We start from the raw sequence: 19,499 nt of genomic DNA on the forward strand, positions 1-19,499 counted from the left end.
GTCTCCTGATTCACATCTCATATGAGTCATTTCAATCAAATATTATACGTGTTAGGCCTCCTGTTAGGATTGTTCCCGGTTTGTGCGGGGATCGGTAGTTGAGGAAGACGTGGCCTCGGGTGCACGGACATTTCGGGTTCCATGACCGCCTATCTCCGGCGCACGATCCTTTATGGGTGACATGTTTGTCAAGACAGTTCGGGCGCACGATCTAGTTATGTATTGTGCGTCGTGTCCCTTAAATCTCGGGTAATACCGAGATGTTCGAGGACTCGAGTGTTACGAGGTATTCGGGTCGACCACCTGAGTCAAGTGGTCGGGTTGGTTTAACTGGTCGGGCCCAAATGATTTTGATGGGCTTTGATAAACTAATATTTTCCCTACCATAAACATTACCTTTATTTTCAAAAAGAAAAAGAGCATGACTTGTAAGAAATTTTTGCCCAACATTACATGAACTAAATTCACACTTTAGCGATGACTTTAGAACATGTAAAAAAGCAACTAGGAATGGACAATTAGGGTTTAATTAAATGAATTTCCTCCCAATCTTACAAATCACTGAATTTACATTTCTCACCTTCCGCCAAATTTGAATTTCCCAACGACCAAATTATTTCATTCCGTACGAAACGGTGTGGAGCCTACACAACGCTCTTAATCCTATGTACACGTGTCAAAATCATATTAGCCAAAACAAGAATGAAATCAAGCAACTTAACTACTGTTTGACTTTTGCGGATTTGACCCGATCATTCAGCGGCACGTACCCGAGCTCACAAGAATGTACGTAAGAAGAAAACTTCGTGGCTTTCTTCTTAGCTGATTGTGATTGGCTGTGTATATATATAGAGGATCTTCCAGATCGTCGAGGGAAATGATCGATTGGCCTGATCTGCCGGAGAGTTTAGATCGGGTGGATATCTCGCCGGAGAATCGAATCCGAAGGTATTTTCCGGCGAGAATCTTCGAACCATTTTACTGGCAAAGATGAGCAGCCACCGCCGGAGAGGTGCCAAGAGCCCCGGCCGAGTCGAATCGTCGGCGAAGAAGACGAATCAGAGATTCGATCGGCGATTGGTGAAGTACCATGATTTGCCGGAGTACCTGAAGGACAACGAGTACATATTGGACTGTTACCGGTGCGAGTGGCCGCTGAAGCACGCGCTGCTCAGCGTCTTCGCTTGGCACAACGAAACCCTCAACATCTGGACGTGAGGCCAATTCCGATTCCCATTCTAGTACTTACATACATACATACATACATTCATTTGCGTGCGTCTGTGTGATTGATATTTGGAAAATTGTGTTGTGCAGGCACTTTGGAGGGTTTCTTATATTTGTGGGATTGACGGCGATGAGCTGGATGGAGAAGGCCGAGCTTGGACGTCTGTTCAGGTGAGGGAGAGAAAGAGAGGGTCCAGAGGGAGGACTAACTTGTCATTCCCAACTCTGTTTTGGTTCTTTTTGGTATTGTTGTTGATCACGTTGTGTGTGTCGGACCAGGGCTCCGGCGCGAGGAGGACTGTTGATGAACGTCTCGGATAATACATTTCCGGTGAGTTCCACTTTTTGATTTTCTTAGTTTTATTTTTTTTTTTTTTTCATTTTTATTTATTTATTTTGGATTTGACACTACTGGACGCGCGAGTGGGTCCTACGATCGCGAGTGAGAGGGAGAGAGAGAGAGAGAGAGGGGAATGAGCTCACTTGACCCCATTACTTTAACGGTAATCATTGAAAAAGATCAAAGGCTATCTGAAGCCGAATTTATTGCCCACGTGATTACTTTTCAGCACAGAGCGTGGGTCATACAAAGGTAATGCGCGTTACCGTCGAATCTTATTTCTCAGTAGCGGCCAGCATGTAACCGTTTAAAGGTCCTTTTGAGAGGTGGGGTTTGTTCATGAGTCATAATCACTCTAGGTTTGGTAGGATGAGTCATGCTATATGTAAGATTCAAATTTTTTTTTTCCCCTAAATGTGATATGATTTTAGAATTACTTTTGAATTTGAAATGAATGAAGATTAGATTTTGTTTCAATAATAAATTAATAATTTTAAAAATCATGTCACATTTGGAGGATAAGAAAAAAAATATGAATCTTGCATGTAGCATTACTCTTAGGTGGAAAATTGTGTGTTATATAAATTTGTAGTAAGATAAGTAATTTAACCAACTTTAGACGATGTGATGTGAGAAAAAAAATGTCATTAACTTAATATTAATGGTTTATGAGCTATATGACATCTTCTCTCTGTCAAATATTAATTAAATGATTAAATTCACTCATTCTATCAATATAAGCTTTTGAGATAAGTTGTGGTTCAACGTAATACCAGAGCAAAAGATTTGAGTTCAAGCATTATCTTCGTTATTTATCTCTCATTTCAATTAAATATTTGACGCGAGTTGTTATTATGAATTTAAGCTGACCGAAAATGATTGATTTAATCATTTTTAATTAATACTTTCACACCAAATGCAAACAAGACATGACATGTTTGTCTAGTGTGCTTTGAGTGAGTCCCTATTGAGGAGGTTACTATTTGAACCAATTCTAATGCATTAGAACCCGGGTACATATTTTTCTACTGTTGTAGCACAAAGGTAGAGAATTGGAGTCAATGAAGGAGATATTTTACACTTTGGTTACTACTATAATGGACGTAGAATTAGAGCAGAGGGATGTGTGATCCATGCTTACTTGTATTGGTGCTTGTTTGCAGGACTCGCAATTGAGGCAGATTTCAGAGTCATCTGTTTTGGCTGCACGAGAAGATGACAGTTCTTTTGAGTCTATTCCTAGATGGCCTTGGTTTGTTTTCTTAGCCGGAGCTATGAGCTGCTTGGTTTGTAGCTCCCTTTCCCACCTCCTTGCTTGCCACTCAAAACGCCTCAACCTTTTCTTCTGGCGCCTAGATTATGCCGGCATTTCGGTGATGATAGTTTGTTCCTTCTTTGCACCCATCTACTACGCCTTCCTGTGCAACCCCTATTCGCGTTTCTTCTATCTGACCTCCATATCTGTGCTGGGTATCCTCGCCATCGTTACCCTTCTCTCGCCTGCTCTCTCAGCTCCTCGTTTCCGCACCTTCAGAGCCTCCCTATTCCTCGCCATGGGCTTCTCCGGAGTGATACCAGCAGCTCATGCTGTTGCTCTCCACTGGGGCCATCCACAAATCTTTGTTTCCATGGGGTATGAAATTGCTATGGCAATTTCGTATGCTGCAGGAGCTGGAGTCTATGTGAGTAGAATACCAGAGCGATGGAAGCCTGGTGCATTTGATATTGCTGGGCACAGCCACCAGATCTTCCACGTGTTTGTTGTTCTGGGGGCGCTTGCACACAGCGCTGCCACTCTGGTTATGTTGGATTTTCGCCGGGGATCACCAACCTGTACGTCTTAGCCATTCCACCATGCAATTAGCTAGAAATTGACCCTGGCATTTGCTCATGTTGCTGTAATTGTGTCATCTCAGGAATGTATTGATATTTGTACTGAGCTCAAGACATTGTGAGAGAACTATTTAGCACCGCATATTTTGTTTGTTCTGTCATACTATCTAAACTTGTTTAGACTGTATGGCTGGCTATAAAGTAGGATCCAAGAGTGCAAGTGCAAAGAATTGTATGATTCCTAATTAATTATATCAATCATAGAGAAATTACATTGATATTTATAGATGCTTATCCTTTCAAAGAATCATCAAGTGAGCTAATGTTTTATGAATGAGGTTTAAGACATCCACTAAAACAAGCATCACTTTGAAGAAAGCCACTCCCACCTGCCTTTTGTGGCAGGTTGCGAAACCCTTATGGTGCGTTTGAGAATTGAATTTTTTGAACTTAGAATAGAATTCTGATTCATTGCGCGAATTTTGAAGTTTGACTTTGTGAGAAAAAATTTGAAAAAGTTAAATAAAATATAATTTATTTTTGAAAAAAGTAGAGATGAATAGAGAAGAATTCTGATACAACTCTGTTGGCAAACAGACCATTAACAATCAGAAAAGAAGTTGTAATTTTTACTGAAAAAGGTGGACATGTTTGTTTGATAACACTTTTTCTTTCTTTTTGTTTTCTCTTTTCAAAACAAAAACATTAGTAAACAACAAAAAACACAAAATAATCAAAATTATTTTCACCTTTATGTCACATAAAGGCACTTTTTTCAAACAACAAAACAAAATATACCCTCTAAAAAACATTAACAAATAAATGGATATTGTGCCATAAACTGACTACTGTGGCATATTTTGGACAATGTAAATTGAGAAGCAAAAGATCAAAACTATGACACAGCTGGATACATGCAAGAACATTGAAGTTTATTATTGCAGATTTTCCATGCAGTCATCAGTTCTAAGAGAATGACCTTGAAAGCATAAACCGTCCACTGTTCTATCTGTTTTAATATGGCAATAACAAAATTTATAGCAGGAAAAAAAAATATATAAAAATGAACAAAAATATAAAGGAGACTTAAGTCACCGACAAACTACTCGAGAGATCCTTCCGCCGTCGTGTGTTTCCTTCGCACATCTGCAGCTTATTAACTCACTTTACATTAATGATTCTCCTCCTTGCTAGTTGCTACGGCAAACCTGAACTGTACTGAGTGTATTCACAATGCCTGGCTTGCAGTCCATTATGCTGCAGAGTTGACAGAAAAAAAATTTCTCTGTCATGATTAACTGTATCTTATCACTTCTGTTGTCTCATGCAATACAACCCTGGGCTGTGAACATGGCTGTTGCATCTAAAAGGAAATTCATGATCCGCCCTCAACTTGTAACTTCAACAATCTCAGATTCGCTGTCACTGTAATCTCCCCAACATTTGGTTGGTTTTTCCTCAACCACTGCAATATTGCAAGTTTCTTTTGCCACAACATTGTCACCAGCAGCAGTGACTGGGACTATATCTGTAGTCTTTTCTTCAACTTCAGGATGATTGTTTTCATTGTCTACAGCTTGATCTTCTTGCGATTTCTGCTCAATTGGTGGTTTTTCATGTTCAACCTCTGTACATGACTTCTCAGTACTTGCTTCCGCTTCCGCTTCTGCTTCTGCTGCAGCTTCATCTTTGTTTTCAACACCATTGTCAACATTTACAACTGGTGGTGATTCTACCGAACTGATTGGAGATACTGGAAATCCATTTTGACTCACTGGAATACCATTTACTGATGCTGGATATCCATTTGGTGACACTGGAATACCATTTGGGGACATGGGAAAACCATTTGGAGAAGCCAAATAACCATTTGGAGATAGTGGATAGCCATTGGGAACCCAAGGTTGGCCAGGTACAAACTCAGCTGCATGTGGGTTCATTATTAAAGGAGGAGGGCTGAAGTGATTCCCATCTCCATTGTGTTCGCCATTGTGGAACCCAGCTTTATTGCGTGGAACTCGAGTTCCTGATCTGTTATAGCCACCGGATAGTCGGGGACCATATGGAACCCTCGCTGTTGCTGATTGATGAGGTGATCTACGGACAGGATTGACTGTAAGCATAGGAGGAATATTAACTGGTGGGGGCAGAATTCCTCCATGATCTTTGAATCCTGGAACCGAGCCGAAGACTGGAATTGTGGATGGATTAAATGGAGGTGCAGCAGCAGAAAGTTTCTTGGTTGTCTCCTTTCCGGTTTCTGCTTCATCTTGCTTTTCTCCTTCAGTTGGCTTTGGCTTAACACCTAAGTCAACATTATTTTCATCTCCATCTGCGACCTTTTCTTCAGAAATGGGGGCATCTTTATCAGGCAAAAGATTTGTGTTTTCAATTAAAGCAGATCCAGAATCAGGAGAAGTTTCTGAGCAACCATCTGGCCCCACTGTTCCCAACACTTCACTTTTGAAAGTACTGGCCTTCAAATCCCGAGAGATATCAGGATTCTCAACTCCGAGAACTGCAACATTTCTAGTTTCTGCTTCAGTGTCTTTAACAGCATCACTCTTTAATTCTACTTTTTCACCTTCCACTATGATATCTTGAGCAGCACTCTTTACAACCTCAAGGGATTTTGATGCCACAAAGTCAACTTTCTTTTCTCGTTTTTCTTCTTCATTGACCTTGCCTTTTGTTTCCTCCTTAGAAACCTGTAGATGTTTCCCTCTTTTGGGGTTATCAACTTTTTCTTCCTTTGCGTCCTTTACTGTCGTCACCTCGCTAAGAGTGGGATCTGTCACAGCTGCCTCCTGGCTAGCCTGAAGATTTTGTTCTTTGGGAAGATTTCCTTTTGGCAACTGTTCTGCCACTGCCTTCACAATTGTTCCAGGTGGAGCCAAAGCAACTTCTTTGTAGGAGAAAAGTTTTCCAGCCGCCTGAACACTGATCGGACTTGCCGCAGGAGCAGACTTAGCAACTTGATCAGTGGAAGCTGGGGTAGCAGGGGCCGACTTTGGGTTGGCTAATTTCTCTGCCCCACTAGTTGAGTTGCTAGAGTTATTCAACTTAGGACTGAAGCTTGCACTCTTGGCCAACTTCTTTGTAACAGGTGGAGCAGGTCCAGTTGAAGAAACAGGCTCATTTTGGGTTGTTCTTGGGGATGCGAAATTAGCAGACTTTCCACGGTATCTTGATGATGGGGGTACATTCATGAAGTTCGTATTTAGTTTTGCTAGGCTTGGCCTCCTTGAACTAGAAGACTTGCGAGCTGTAAGTGAGCGACCTTTAGGAACGGCTTCTTGCCATCCTTCATCAGAGGTGTCATCTTGCGCCACATCATCATTTGTTATCAGTACTGATTGATCAGAAAGGCTTGAATCAGGTTTGTCGTCTCTAGGTTCTTCAAACTGAGCTTCGGCTGTGTTTTCTTTGTCACTTGAATTTTCTGCAATGGGATAACTTGGCGATAAAATTTCATCCTTCTGATATTCATCTGAGACTGTTTCCCAGTTTTGGCCTGGTTTGCCTTTAATCTGTATGATGAAGGGAAATCAGATTATTTTGGCAATGAGAAAAAAGTACGATGAGAAGATAAAAGAAAACTAGGGTTAAGTTGGTAGCTTTTTGACCTTGGCACGAGCTTTCTTTTGGGCCTCTCTCGCTTTCATATCTGCATCTGGTGTTATATAATCCAAAAGGTCCGATACACTAATCCCAAAAAAAAAAAAAACAGAGATATTGAATGTAATTGTTGAATTCAATATAAATTGGAAAAATTAAAAAAGAAAAAAAGAAAAAAAGAAAAAGAATCTTTCAGATAAAAGTCATCACATAGTTCGTTTGCCAAATTTAATTTGATTAATTTTGAAAAGTTTGTGTAGGAGTAACTTCAGTTCAACATTTCAACACATGCATTAAAATCTTCCATGGGTTTCTAATTACATCAACAATGATGATGGGCCTGGCAACAACAACACAACCATCAACAGCAGAAAGAAACGTACAGTGTGGCCAAAAGCATACAGTAATGAACTGCTGGAAGCCTTTCAAACACAATTATTAATAAAGTTTGACCGACCAACCATGCATTAGGTATGACCAGGAGCGAAGCAAGAGCTTTAAAGGGGCCAAGCACCACCCTCCCCCCTCCCATCCAAAAACAAAAAAGAAAAAAGGAAAAAGAAATTTCTGGCTCAACCTCTGAGCGTGACTACTGAATCATCACACAATCATGACAAAAGATCTCCATTATCTTATCAATTAGGCAATGAATAGCATTGACATGTAAGCAAAACCTTGGAACATAGAATGAGCAGATTGAGTGTACATATATTAAGTGACCGACAACAATCCTTTGGGCTCTTTACCATTAGATGAAAGATATCAGTTGAACAATATGGACAGAAACAATTATTCTGCTTGTAATTATTACCTTAAATGACCTTTGCTGGAGATTGAGGCATCTGGTTTTGGGGTACCATGGCGTGCTGCTTCTTGTTGCTCCAGAGCCTTGGACTCAAAGTACTCAAGCCATGCAGCAGCATCCTACAGAAGTTTATTGCATACAGATATGAGGAACAATGATCAGTACATAAATTGACAGTCAAGCATCAAATGCTAAACAAAATACTACCTGTGTTCGTAGATCCTCAGACCCTAGTTTGGCCTGCAGTATCTGTAGGGTAGTCTGTTCATGCTGAACACTTAAGGAGTATGCCTCCATCAAAGAGAGAGCAATTGCTATTGCATGATAACTGGCAGCAGTCTGAACAAGCGAGAATTATTGTTAAACATGCAAGGGTACAAGTCATCAATGACTGTTCCAAACAAGTATACACAGATATTGTCAGTCCTAAATTTAAGATATTGGGAATATGAACGTAAGGGAGCTAACTGACTATCACCAAATCCATTTAAATATAAATACTCTTATAAAATATTAAACATATTTTAGTTCCCAAATTATCATTATTTTCAAATCATGGGTTGGTAGGTTGGGTTACTTGGGTAGTTTACGATCTTATAGAACATTAGGCATTGAGCATTTTGCTTTGATTTGGCTAATTGAATGCCTCAAAATGAAATTTCAAATTTGAATGTAATCATAGTTAGTTAGGTCAGTGATAAGTTTCATAATAACAAACATATTACGGTCAATATAGTGAACCTTGACCCACACAAACTTTACCCATTCTAGCTATACTATCAAATTCATTTTCCCAATTTTGTTTAGTGTTCCAAAAAGAGTCTATAAATCATTGAAGAAATCAGAGTTTGTTAAATCATAGTTAAGCAGGTAATTAAAGATTATTATTCTCTGGTCATATTCAACATAATAGGACATAACTAATGAATTTAATTATAAGTTGACATCGCATACCAATGAATTTATTAAGTGCCCGAGTCCAATAAGGATTCCCAAAATTTTGCTATACTCTTACCGGTTTTTCTTGTAGTTTGAGTTAATTTACAATGTCGTATGTTCAAATAGAAAGGAGTGGAACATTGGCTATTGAGCAGTTTGTTTTTCCTCTATGACCTTTTTTTCTTGGTAAGTATTTTCCTCCCTGACCCAGTGTTTGGATTCCAATGCTTTTGTTCATTCAATAGATACAAAATTATATCCAACATCAGAACGTTGATCATATACAGTTTCAACTTGGATATCTGGATGTGGCGTAAGAGCACGACTAATAGTTGTAACATTACATTTACCTACTTTTAAAATTCTTCCCTAATGCACGCGCGCTTGGGAGAGAGAGAGAGAGAGAGAGAGTTAACCTGTATATGATCAGCCCCAAGTAGTTTTTGGTTACATTTCAATGCCTCATGGAGATACCTAAGAGCAACATGGACGTTCCCCAAACCTTCTTCCATCATTGCTACATTGATGTAAGTGGCAGCAGTATTCGGATGAGAAGGCCCACATGTTAAGTGCAAGAGATAAAGAGCACGATTGACGTACCTAGAATTAGCAAGTGAGAATAATTATTCATGTTTTCTCATAATGATATCCCCTTGATGCAGCTCAAAATATGATTATATAACTCAATTGGAACTAGTTTATAAAAAGAAATTGTGTTCTCTACTTGTATACCCATGTGCTGTGCTCCTTGCTTCCATAATATACCCCTCTCTAATTTTCGATGTGTTTGCTACACGGCATGATTTGCTTAACATAAGGATATAGCAGATCACATATTTAGTTCTCTGCCATGTATTTCTCTTGATTCTCCTTGCTCATACACTTAGGGACGTGAATACTGTCATTTAAAATTTTTATCATTCATTTTGCATGTTAACATTTATTGTATATTTAGATTTTTAAATCAAGTTAACATTTAAGCCTCTCCAAGGACACATTTCAGTAACCTCAAACAAGAAGGTTCACTTTTAACTACTAAAGGAGTTATGGAAGCCTCTGATTATATAATTGAGACGAAAGTATCAATGGGTTATCTTGATGCTATCTTTCCATGAAGTGAAACAGATGAGATCCCTTTTTTAACTCTTCAAGGTTTACTAAACTTTTATTATAATTACTATCTATCTTCTTCTTTTTTTGTTACAACTTCCTTGCAGGTGATAAGAGACTGAAAATGATCCATATTTTGAGTGCATATCGTCATATAGTAAGCCCACTGAACAGTTACAGAGTGATCATTTGAAGCTAAGATCTTTTCACTTAAACAGGTGCAATAACATATCGCAAAAGAAAAGAAAAGAAATTGAAGCTAAGAGAATGGGATTTGAAAGTACACTAGAAAAGATATGATGGAAACAAACAGAATAGCATGGAATAGTTTATGGTAGTTCCCAATATTAATGAACTAGGTGCATCATGCATATAGTCAAATACCAGTGTGCAAAGATGTTCCTAATACTAGAAAGCAATGAAAACATGACAAGGATAGCCGCCATAATATTAAGTCAGCTAGGAAAAATATTATTGGTAACTATGAAAGCATACTTCAAGGCCAACTCTGTGTGCTGAAGTCGATAGTAAAAAACAGCTAGATCTCCATAACTTTTCATTGTATCAGGGTGATCGAGTCCAAGCTCTCTCTCATTAATATCCAATGCTTTTTGCTGATAAATGGTTGCCTAAACAAGGAAAACAAGGTCAATAAATTAAATAAGTCTGAAGCTGACATTACCTGTCAAACAGTAATTACATAATTTACATGGGAGCATCCATCAAACATGTTCAAATCTTGAAGGTTATACTTAAGATTAAGATAGATAAATTAATCTAGAATAAATACCTTTTATTCTCAAATTTATTATTTTCTGTAAGTTTTACTTCACAAATCATAAAGTATAAACAATCATGTAAAGCTCATGCTTTAGAGTTAAAATGTACTTGGAACATGCTTGTAATTTTAGGTAAGTTGGCTTGGTGCATGCTTCGGATCTATATTTTATCATGTACCCCAAAAGAAACAACAGATTACAAACCAATCGTTATAGAGCTCCATATTTTCCAGCAAACTTTGCCAAACTCTGTAAAGCTACTTTGGTTTTATGTGAAGGAAATATATTCTTAAAATATAATGCTGAGGAGTTTCCTTCCAATATCCTATCAACAGTCAACATAAGGAAAATCCTTGACACATTGTTATAATATATATATAAAATAAAGTCATAAAATCTTACATTAGAAGAACATGGGTAACTTTACCTTTTTTCTTTTCCTCTATTTGACATTGAGCATGTGTGTGTGTTTAATATATAGTAAACCTGTATCTAGGAGAATTGTTTATATCACAAAGGGTGTGGTATCGAATAAATCAATGCCAAGAGTCAAGAACCAAGATCCATCTTGTTTCTTTTTCACACAGATTTGAATCGTTGTTTCGGATGGTAATATGGACTAGCAGTATCATTTTTAACATATCAAGAAATTAGAACTATATTTGAATCAATGCTTGTTATTTCGTATCATAATTCTAAAGAGAAAAGCAAAATAAAACCAAACATGTCGGGTAGGTTGGTGACTCTGTCAACATCTGTCACATATACAGCATTAGTATGTTTGTTAATTGAAATTTCATGTCATATTGACCCAAATAATAACTATAGCAATAAAATCAAGATGCAAAGTGAACCAGACAAGACATAAAATATGCCAGCATATATCACTAGTCATACAATCCACGCATAGAAATATGCATGTACTTCAAGCATATACCTGATTAAAATCCCCTGTATGGTAGAGAACTACAGCCAGAAGACTATATGCTCCAGCTGTCATTCGATGATAAGGACCACAGACAGACACAAGTTTTGAGAGTGCCTTCAAAATTCCAAATGAAATAATAGCTCATTAACTGGAAATTTATTTAAGAAAAGAAAAAAAAAATGAAAGACAAATAGGACAAAAAAGAAGAAGTTTTTCAATACCTTCGTGCCATAATTAACAGCATCCTCCAATTTGCCTTTGTCCAAGGAAGTTTTGGAAGACTCCAACAATGTACGCCCGTCAGCAGAGGAACATGCAACATGCTGTGGGAAGAAGTCAACATTGTCAAAGTACTTCTAGAATCCTAAAGAGAATTGGAATTCCCAGTTTTAACGTGAACAATGGATTATATGTTACCTTGTAAACGGGGACCATGCTAATGATATCTGACTTCCTAAAAGGTAATGCACTGTCCATATCATAGTCCCTAGGAACAAGCTCAAGTCCAACCTGACAAAAGATGAATCCATTTAAAGCTGGAGACAAAAAAAAAAAAAAAAAAATCACTTTGAGGGAAGATGGATTATAATGATGGAATCTAATTTGAACCTTGTGGCACAGCCCACGGATAATGGCAAACTTTCTCAGATCCTCACAGCTTTCACATTTCCAATGCCAACCAAACCTCTTCAAAAGGAATGCTTCCACCCACTTCCATTTTAACTTGTCATCGTTAGTAATATCCACATCAGCGTTTTCAAGTGATGGTGTTCCTAATAATAAATTTAAACACGATGCTATTGACACAGCCAAGTCAGCGACATTATCAACTGCTGCAACAACAGCTTGCAATATGTGCTTGTAGGCTCGAACAACCATCTCATGTATACAGAGTGATTGAACATGAGGAAGCTTATCTGCAAGTTCAACCTGCATTGATAGAACAAAAATAAGCTTCGACAGTCTCAAACCTTGTAAATATATAATTCTTTTGAGACATCTCAGCATGAGAGTTGGCAGAACTTGTTGCGTCATTGACAAAGGTGACAAGATTGAGCAGAACTTATACGGTTTCATGTGTAAACATAGGAAGATAAGAGGAAAAACAACATAGAAGAACCGATTTACTATGTGGAGAGCGATAAATAAAGGAAACTAAATTTGCAGAAACTTCAGTGACTCAAGTCCTTAAAAATCAATTTCACACAAGGAAGAAATTATAGGTATTGAGAACTTGATACTTTAACCTTGTCCCGTCCAAAGTTATATTATTGATAATTGTTGAAGTGTTAGTTAAATGATTAAATTTGCCTTGTCCTATTAGCTTAAGCTTTTTGAAATAAGTGGTGATTTAATATGGTAACAAAACAAAGGTACTGAGTTCAAATATTGACTCTACAGTTTATCCCTTCATTTCAAATAAAATAATCCACGTGTTGTTTGGTCCCGCATGTGAGAGAGAGTGTTAAGTATTAATTAAATGATTAAATTTACTCATTCATATTATCTTAAGTTTTTGGGATAATTGGTGATTTAACAATAACAATATACTAAGGGCCTTCTCTGACATTTACTTTGTTTTTGTTAGTTAGATCCAATAACAATTGTTGACTTTGTGTAGGTTTGGTGGCAAACTGGAGTAGCATGTATCAGTGTAGGTGCAAATGTGCAGTTGGAACATGAATAATAGTCAAATAGAAAAATGATTTCCAACCCAAAAAAAAAAAGAGGCAACCCAATCATCATGAAAATGGCGGAAGAAGAAGTAACAGAAATTTAAAATGAAACTAATAATATAAAGTAATTACCACACGCCCTAAGGAACACATTTGCAAACCCCTGGTATGCATAAAATCTGTCAACGTTCTTCCATCAACTGGTGAAAGTTCAAGGGACCCAAAATCTGCCACCTAATAAATTTGAAGTCACAACCATCAAATAAATTAAGTCAAACACCTCAGGGCGAAAGAAGATTTTGATATTTCAGGAACTAACCAGCTTTGGAAGTGCAGTATCAGTATAGTATTTATGAGCCATTTCAGTCAACTCCTCAGGCAGCTGGAAATATGAAGGCACCAGACCACATATGAATTAGAAAGGCTACATGAGATGAAGCAACAAGAAAAACTGTATTTCACAAGCGTGTATCAAGAAGAATGCTCAATACCGAAATCTTCAGTTCTTGGAAATGAGTTTCAAAACTATATAGATCAAATTGGGTTAACTAGTTATTCTCGGGTGAACGCAGCTGGCAAACCTTATGATGAAGACCGGTCTCTGATTCTTTAAGGCGTAAATATGCTGGTTCAGGAAGTAGCTTTTTCCACATCATTTCCTTCTCCTTATCTTGTTTCTCCAATTCCTGCTGATTATTGTTTATGTCAAGGTTGTTATTCATAGAAACTTCCTTCCCCAGTTCAGCTTTGCTGCTTTTGACGTCTGTTTTCTTCTTTATCTCCTTAAGCAGTCCTCCTTGCTTCCCAAGGCCCTTTACAGCTGGCTCAGGCTTAGCTTCTTCAGCTTTCTTAGACTCAGTTTTCCCTGAAGCTTGGTTTTGCAAATGTTGCACCCAACATGCTCCGAGCTCCCATCTGATAGACCTAGTCTGTTTAGTGGGCTCTTCCTGAAACTTCAGCAAACTTTCTTCTAATACTTTCCTAACCAAAGACCTAGCAGCACGTAAACTTTCAGTATCTGCACTCTGTACTCGTTGACTTGTACTAGATGATTGAGGCGTGGATGGCTTGTGTAATAGCATTCTCAAGCTGAAAGGTAATTCATAAACAAAAAGTATGTCAATCACTCATAATACCATCAAGGCTGCTAAATTCTTAACAGTGAGTATATAGAATACACAATTTATTTCTGAACAAAGTAAGAGGCGTCCCAAAAAAATAAGCAGACAATTGATTCTGCACTTTGGTCCCATTAATTACACAAATGAATAACGAGCCCAAGATAGATTGACTGACCTGTTGACATTCAAGGCATTGGCACCTCCTTCAGGCTGGTCCTCAATGTCAATGTCCTGGGGAATAGGAACACCCTCCCAATTCACCTCAGCTGAAACTTTCACAACAGCTGTATAGCCACAATGTCTAACGACCACAACACTTAAAGTAAAAGTATCCTACAAGACCAAAAGATGACCTCAGCAACTAAGATAACATGTTTTGACAACTTAATTTATCTAATCTATTTACTCACATGAACAGTAGCACTCTCATCAGCAGTTATGCCTTTAAGTATATTTCTCCGAGTAAGCTCTTCCTGTGACATTCCAAGAACTTGACTCCCATCATGTTTGTAATCCAACTTCGTGCTTGCATCAGGTACATCTCTTGTCACCTTAATAATTAAATCTCCAACCCTTTCCTCATGCAAGGTTGAAATGGTGGGATTATTTAAAGAGCATTGATTACTGTCAATAAGATGCTTGATTGCTGCAACAGCTTTAAAGACTGACACGTCGACAAATAAACTGTGAAGCAGAAAGGCTTTCCGATCTCGAATTTGCCTTTCTTCTGCCGTTTTACAAGGCATCGCTGCCAGAATGGCAAACTCCTTTGCCCACTGTCTGTAATCATGTTTTCCATCTCTTCCAAGCCCACCGCCATTTCCTCCCCAGTTTTCGTCTTCCATGGGAAGTGGCGGGAAAACAGATGGGTTATCGGCAACAACTGGGGGGACAACCCATGTATTTGCCCGAAAACCGTAAGGAAGATTGCCAAACTGAAAAAAGAAAAAAAAAGAAACAAGAAAAAGTGTGAATGTAAAATCACTGATTATTATCAATGTGTGGAGGGTACATAGCGAGAAATACATACTTTATTATGCTCTGTGAAAGCTTTCATAAGGCCTTTGTACGCCTGCAAGCAAAAGATCAGTTTGATGACTACTTTAGCTTATAATAAAAAATGAACACTATAGACATACATGCAGAGAAAAACCAAACAAAAAGACAGAATAAATAAGAAAAGCAAGTATAGTTGAGAAAACACAAAAAAATGGAAATCATTTTAAACTTACGGCATCAAAAGCCCTGCTTATCTGCTGCAGCAAACCAACCAAAGAGTGACTGAGAAGAATGTGTTTCCCAGTAGGGTAGAACCCCTTTCTGGAAGCAACAATTGTCGTTGGCTTCCCACTGCAAACTCGAACCTTCACAGTTACAATTACACACCCATACCAAACAAAAACATGTGTTAGTCAACCACGGGTGCCAATGAGTTCAGTGGATCAAAAGTATAACCAGTTTCACAGCTATAAAACTAAAACAATGAAATGGGGTGGGGGGCCTCACATCAATTTGAAAGAAATCATCTTCTGCTTTATCTTCAAGGAAGGGACGAGTAGATCTTCGAATGTCTGCAAAGCGAAACCGAAACACAATCAACAAAGAAGCCTCATGTTGAGCTGTGAAAAGGCAATCATGCATTGCATGTTCGAGTTGTTACATTAAACCACAAAAATCCCATCAACATTTTCAGGTAAACGAAATCGACAGGGAAAAGAACCTCATTAGAAATGCTCGAAATACTCAAAACTTTACGAAAAAGAATAGCAAACTAACTTGACCACAAATTTGTCAAGCACATGCATGAAATTCGACATGCAAAGAGCTCATTTGCTATTAAATCACTACTTATTCCAAAAGCTTAAGCCGATAGAAAAAGATGAATGTAAACATTTATTTTATATTATAATACTCCCTTTCACATTGGGCTCAAACTCACCCCGGAATTACATAAGCTCAACACGTGAATTATTTAATTGAAATAAGAAGTGAATCACATAGTCAAGGTTTGAAGTAAGGACATTTGACTTTGATACCAATTTTAAATCATCAATTATTCCATATACTCAAACTAATAAGAAGAGACTTATTTTATATTCTAACCGACATCGCCACATAAATGATTAAGCCACGTAAATTTGTATAAAACTCGGTGTATTTCTGGCACTACGCTACATGAATGAAGCTTAGGAAAATATCGTTCATTAACCACACATGCATAGAAGAAAAGGAACATAAATTCCAAAACTCCAAAAACAAACAAAACTCAGAGTCCACAGAGACATTTCCACAAACAGTTACATGCACACAAACGAGAAAGCGAAGATAACTCACAATGCACCGGCGGCGTGAGATGCGAGAAAGAGAAGAATTCGTAGAACTGGCCGAGCCTCGGCGGCGGGTACATCGACACGGCCGCCACGTCGGCTCGCTCGGTCCCATCGGGGCCGCTCTTGTTGGGCACGGGGCCGCCAACTCGCTGGGCCCCGCCCGGTTTCTTGTGGGTCGGATCTTCACCATGGTCTGAGCTCAGGCTCTGAGAAGGCTCGGCCTCCGCTGGACCGGGCTCTTTGGACTGGGCCGCTCGGCCCGAAGTCTTGGGCGAAGAGGACGCGGGACCAAACGAGTTGGTGCAGGCCACAATATCGAGGAGTCGCCTGATGTGAGCGATTGCAAGGTCTTCTGTATAGTCCTCTGCATAAAAACACAAAAGAAAAGGGCTCAAAAAAAAATATTATCCAAGTTTTGATGGATTTTCTACTACGTATAATTCTTTCTATATGAATTTTAATTTTTCAATCAAATAATTAAATAAAATGATTATAAAATAAATTATCTTAAATTCAACAACTATGGACCGTTGACTACCTTCGACAATGGAGAGGTGGCAGGGTTTGAGGGAGAGGATGTCCACCGAATCCTTCAGCCGGGGTCCTTTCACCTGCTCAATAGTAAAATGAGATGAAGTTAACCGTTTTGGACGTTATTTTCGTTACATGTTCCGACGTGGATTATCCACTTCAGCATTGGCCCAATCTAACAAAGAATTACCTTATAAATCTAAATTTTCGAAAAATAATTAATTTAGCAATATTCATAATTCGATCTAAAAAAGGCAAATATGGACCTTACAAAAATAAATAAAGAAAGTGGGGTCCACGGATACATATGTTAACAAAAAGTACAAGAGGTGAAAGCAAAGAGTACCTCATGGGATAAGGAGAAGTTGGTCAAATGACACGTCTCGACATGGACTCCTAACAGCTTCCTCACATCTAGAATCCTGTCAGTGGAGATTCCCTGCACCCCAAATTTAAATACAAAAATTAAATAAATTGAGATAAAATTCTAAAAAATAGAAAGAGTTTCAGAAAAAAAAAATGAAAAAAAAAAGAAAAAGAAAAAGAAAAAAAGAAGAAGAAGAATAAGAGGGAAGGCTAATACTGAGGATTGTACGTAATACAATACTAGTATAACATGTCATTCACGTAGAGCAACAAACAGACAGAAAGGTATAATACATTAGCATTATAATTGATGGATGTCCAAACCTTGAGGGTCACTTGTGAGTCTTCTGGTGTTTCAATTGTAATCTCAATTATATTGGGCAAAACTGCATACAAGCATGAAAGTTTGATTAGAAACAAAAAGGTGGAAGAGCAGCCAAATTTGAGCTCAACTTTCAGATGCAAAGAACAATTATATGACATATATAGAACCTTATCTTTTGGAGAAGTAATTAATCCAAAAAGAAGAAGAACTAAGTTGTGTGTATATATATATATATATATAGAGAGAGAGAGAGAGAGAGACCTTTCTCTTCCTTCTTCTTCTTCTCTCCCTTGGCTTTATGGGGTTTCGCCTTGCCTGTTTTGGGAGCCATTGCACATGAAAACTGTTGGGTTAGTATTAAAACTTGTTTGCTTCAATTGGGTTAAGACTGAACTTTGCAGAATAAACAATTTCCTCAGCGTGCACGGTGCAGCGCGCGGCTTCTTAATAATCAATTCTCCTTCCAAAAGTCAGAACTTTCTTTTATTAAACTAATAATAGCAGGCTTGAGTGGAAAGCTCAATCTCAACAAAAACTTGATTTTCCTGTAGAAAAATACAATACTATATAGCAAACAATGTCACTAACAATATCAAAATTTGGTAATGGAATCAATGAGCAGAGATTTCGAAAGGGACAGAGCTGAAAAAGGGTGGGAACTGAATCGAAAAGAGAATAGTACTAGTGGTGCTGTTGAGCATATTAAAGAGGAAGGTGAAGGAGTTGCTGGGGACAGAGAGTGAGAAGTTTATAAGCTGAGAGAGAGACACAGAGAGAGAGAGAGAGAGAGAGAGATCTGTGTGTGTGAGTGTGTGGTGGATAGGATAAGGTAGGCTAAGGCCTCCTCAGTCCTCCCCTTAAGCAGACGAACAGAGAGCATGAAAGGCTAGCGATTTGGGGCCTCTCATTTTTCTCCTCTCTCACCTTAACACCTCATCACCTCTCTCTCTATCTCTCTCTCTCTCTCTCTCTCTCAATCTTTCTCTGGATTTCTAGGTTTGTCATTGGAAAGTTGAAGCAGCTGATCAGAAGGTTATCTCATCATCTCCTAGATAATCTAGATTGGACCCGCTTCTGATATGTAGTGGGACCTATAGATGCCTGCCACGTATTTCAAATGGTAATTTTTTTCATCAAAGACTACTAAGTGTTTTAGTTTGGATTATACGGCCTGCGAAGACAACACGTATTTAATATGATGTCCGCGGGTTAATATTATGGGGTCTGTGAAGAAAATTATGATCAAATAAAAAAATAAATATAATAGAGAAAATAATTAAAAGAAATAAAGATAATGAATTTTACGTGGATTTATATATCTATAACCTACTTCTACATGATAAAGTCCAAAATGCTATATTATACGCTTATTTCTCTTGATGATTTTACAATACAGAAGATTCTTATTTATAGAAGAATTTATACAAATAAGTATGATAATCAAATCAATTAGATTTAATTACAATTAATTTTGTAAAAGTAAGTAACGTACAATATAATATTAATATATTTCTTAGGAAATATATTCTCTAACAGTTTGACCCATTTGATTAAATGGATCGGGTTAAAGT

General features: G+C 38.0%; 2 protein-coding genes across 2 annotated transcripts; one reads left to right on the plus strand and one right to left on the minus strand.

Annotated features, from left to right (window-relative positions):
- Positions 1-859: 859 nt before the first annotated feature.
- LOC133866714 (heptahelical transmembrane protein 2-like) lies at positions 860-3,684 on the plus strand. The gene is made up of 4 exons (XM_062303334.1): positions 860-1,214; positions 1,318-1,398; positions 1,507-1,558; positions 2,731-3,684. The coding sequence occupies exons 1-4, from the start codon at positions 991-993 to the stop codon at positions 3,409-3,411; spliced, it is 1,038 nt and encodes a 345-aa protein (XP_062159318.1). The 5' UTR covers positions 860-990; the 3' UTR covers positions 3,412-3,684.
- Positions 3,685-4,311: 627 nt separating this feature from the next.
- On the minus strand, positions 4,312-18,846 carry LOC133865518 (protein REDUCED CHLOROPLAST COVERAGE 2). Its single transcript, XM_062301942.1, has 23 exons — positions 18,190-18,846; positions 17,928-17,989; positions 17,584-17,676; positions 17,245-17,317; positions 16,711-17,070; positions 15,883-15,947; positions 15,609-15,740; positions 15,407-15,448; positions 14,787-15,311; positions 14,552-14,709; positions 13,837-14,344; positions 13,575-13,637; positions 13,388-13,489; positions 12,189-12,509; positions 11,997-12,089; positions 11,801-11,902; positions 11,589-11,693; positions 10,368-10,501; positions 9,179-9,362; positions 8,031-8,162; positions 7,830-7,942; positions 7,027-7,105; positions 4,312-6,930 (listed from the first exon to the last, which is right to left on the minus strand). The coding sequence occupies exons 1-23, from the start codon at positions 18,257-18,259 to the stop codon at positions 4,789-4,791; spliced, it is 5,658 nt and encodes a 1,885-aa protein (XP_062157926.1). The 5' UTR covers positions 18,260-18,846; the 3' UTR covers positions 4,312-4,788.
- Between the last annotated feature and the right edge of the window lie 653 nt (positions 18,847-19,499).

Source organism: Alnus glutinosa, chromosome 4, assembly GCF_958979055.1.
Source record: "Alnus glutinosa chromosome 4, dhAlnGlut1.1, whole genome shotgun sequence".
NCBI classification, from domain to species: Eukaryota; Viridiplantae; Streptophyta; class Magnoliopsida; order Fagales; family Betulaceae; genus Alnus; species Alnus glutinosa.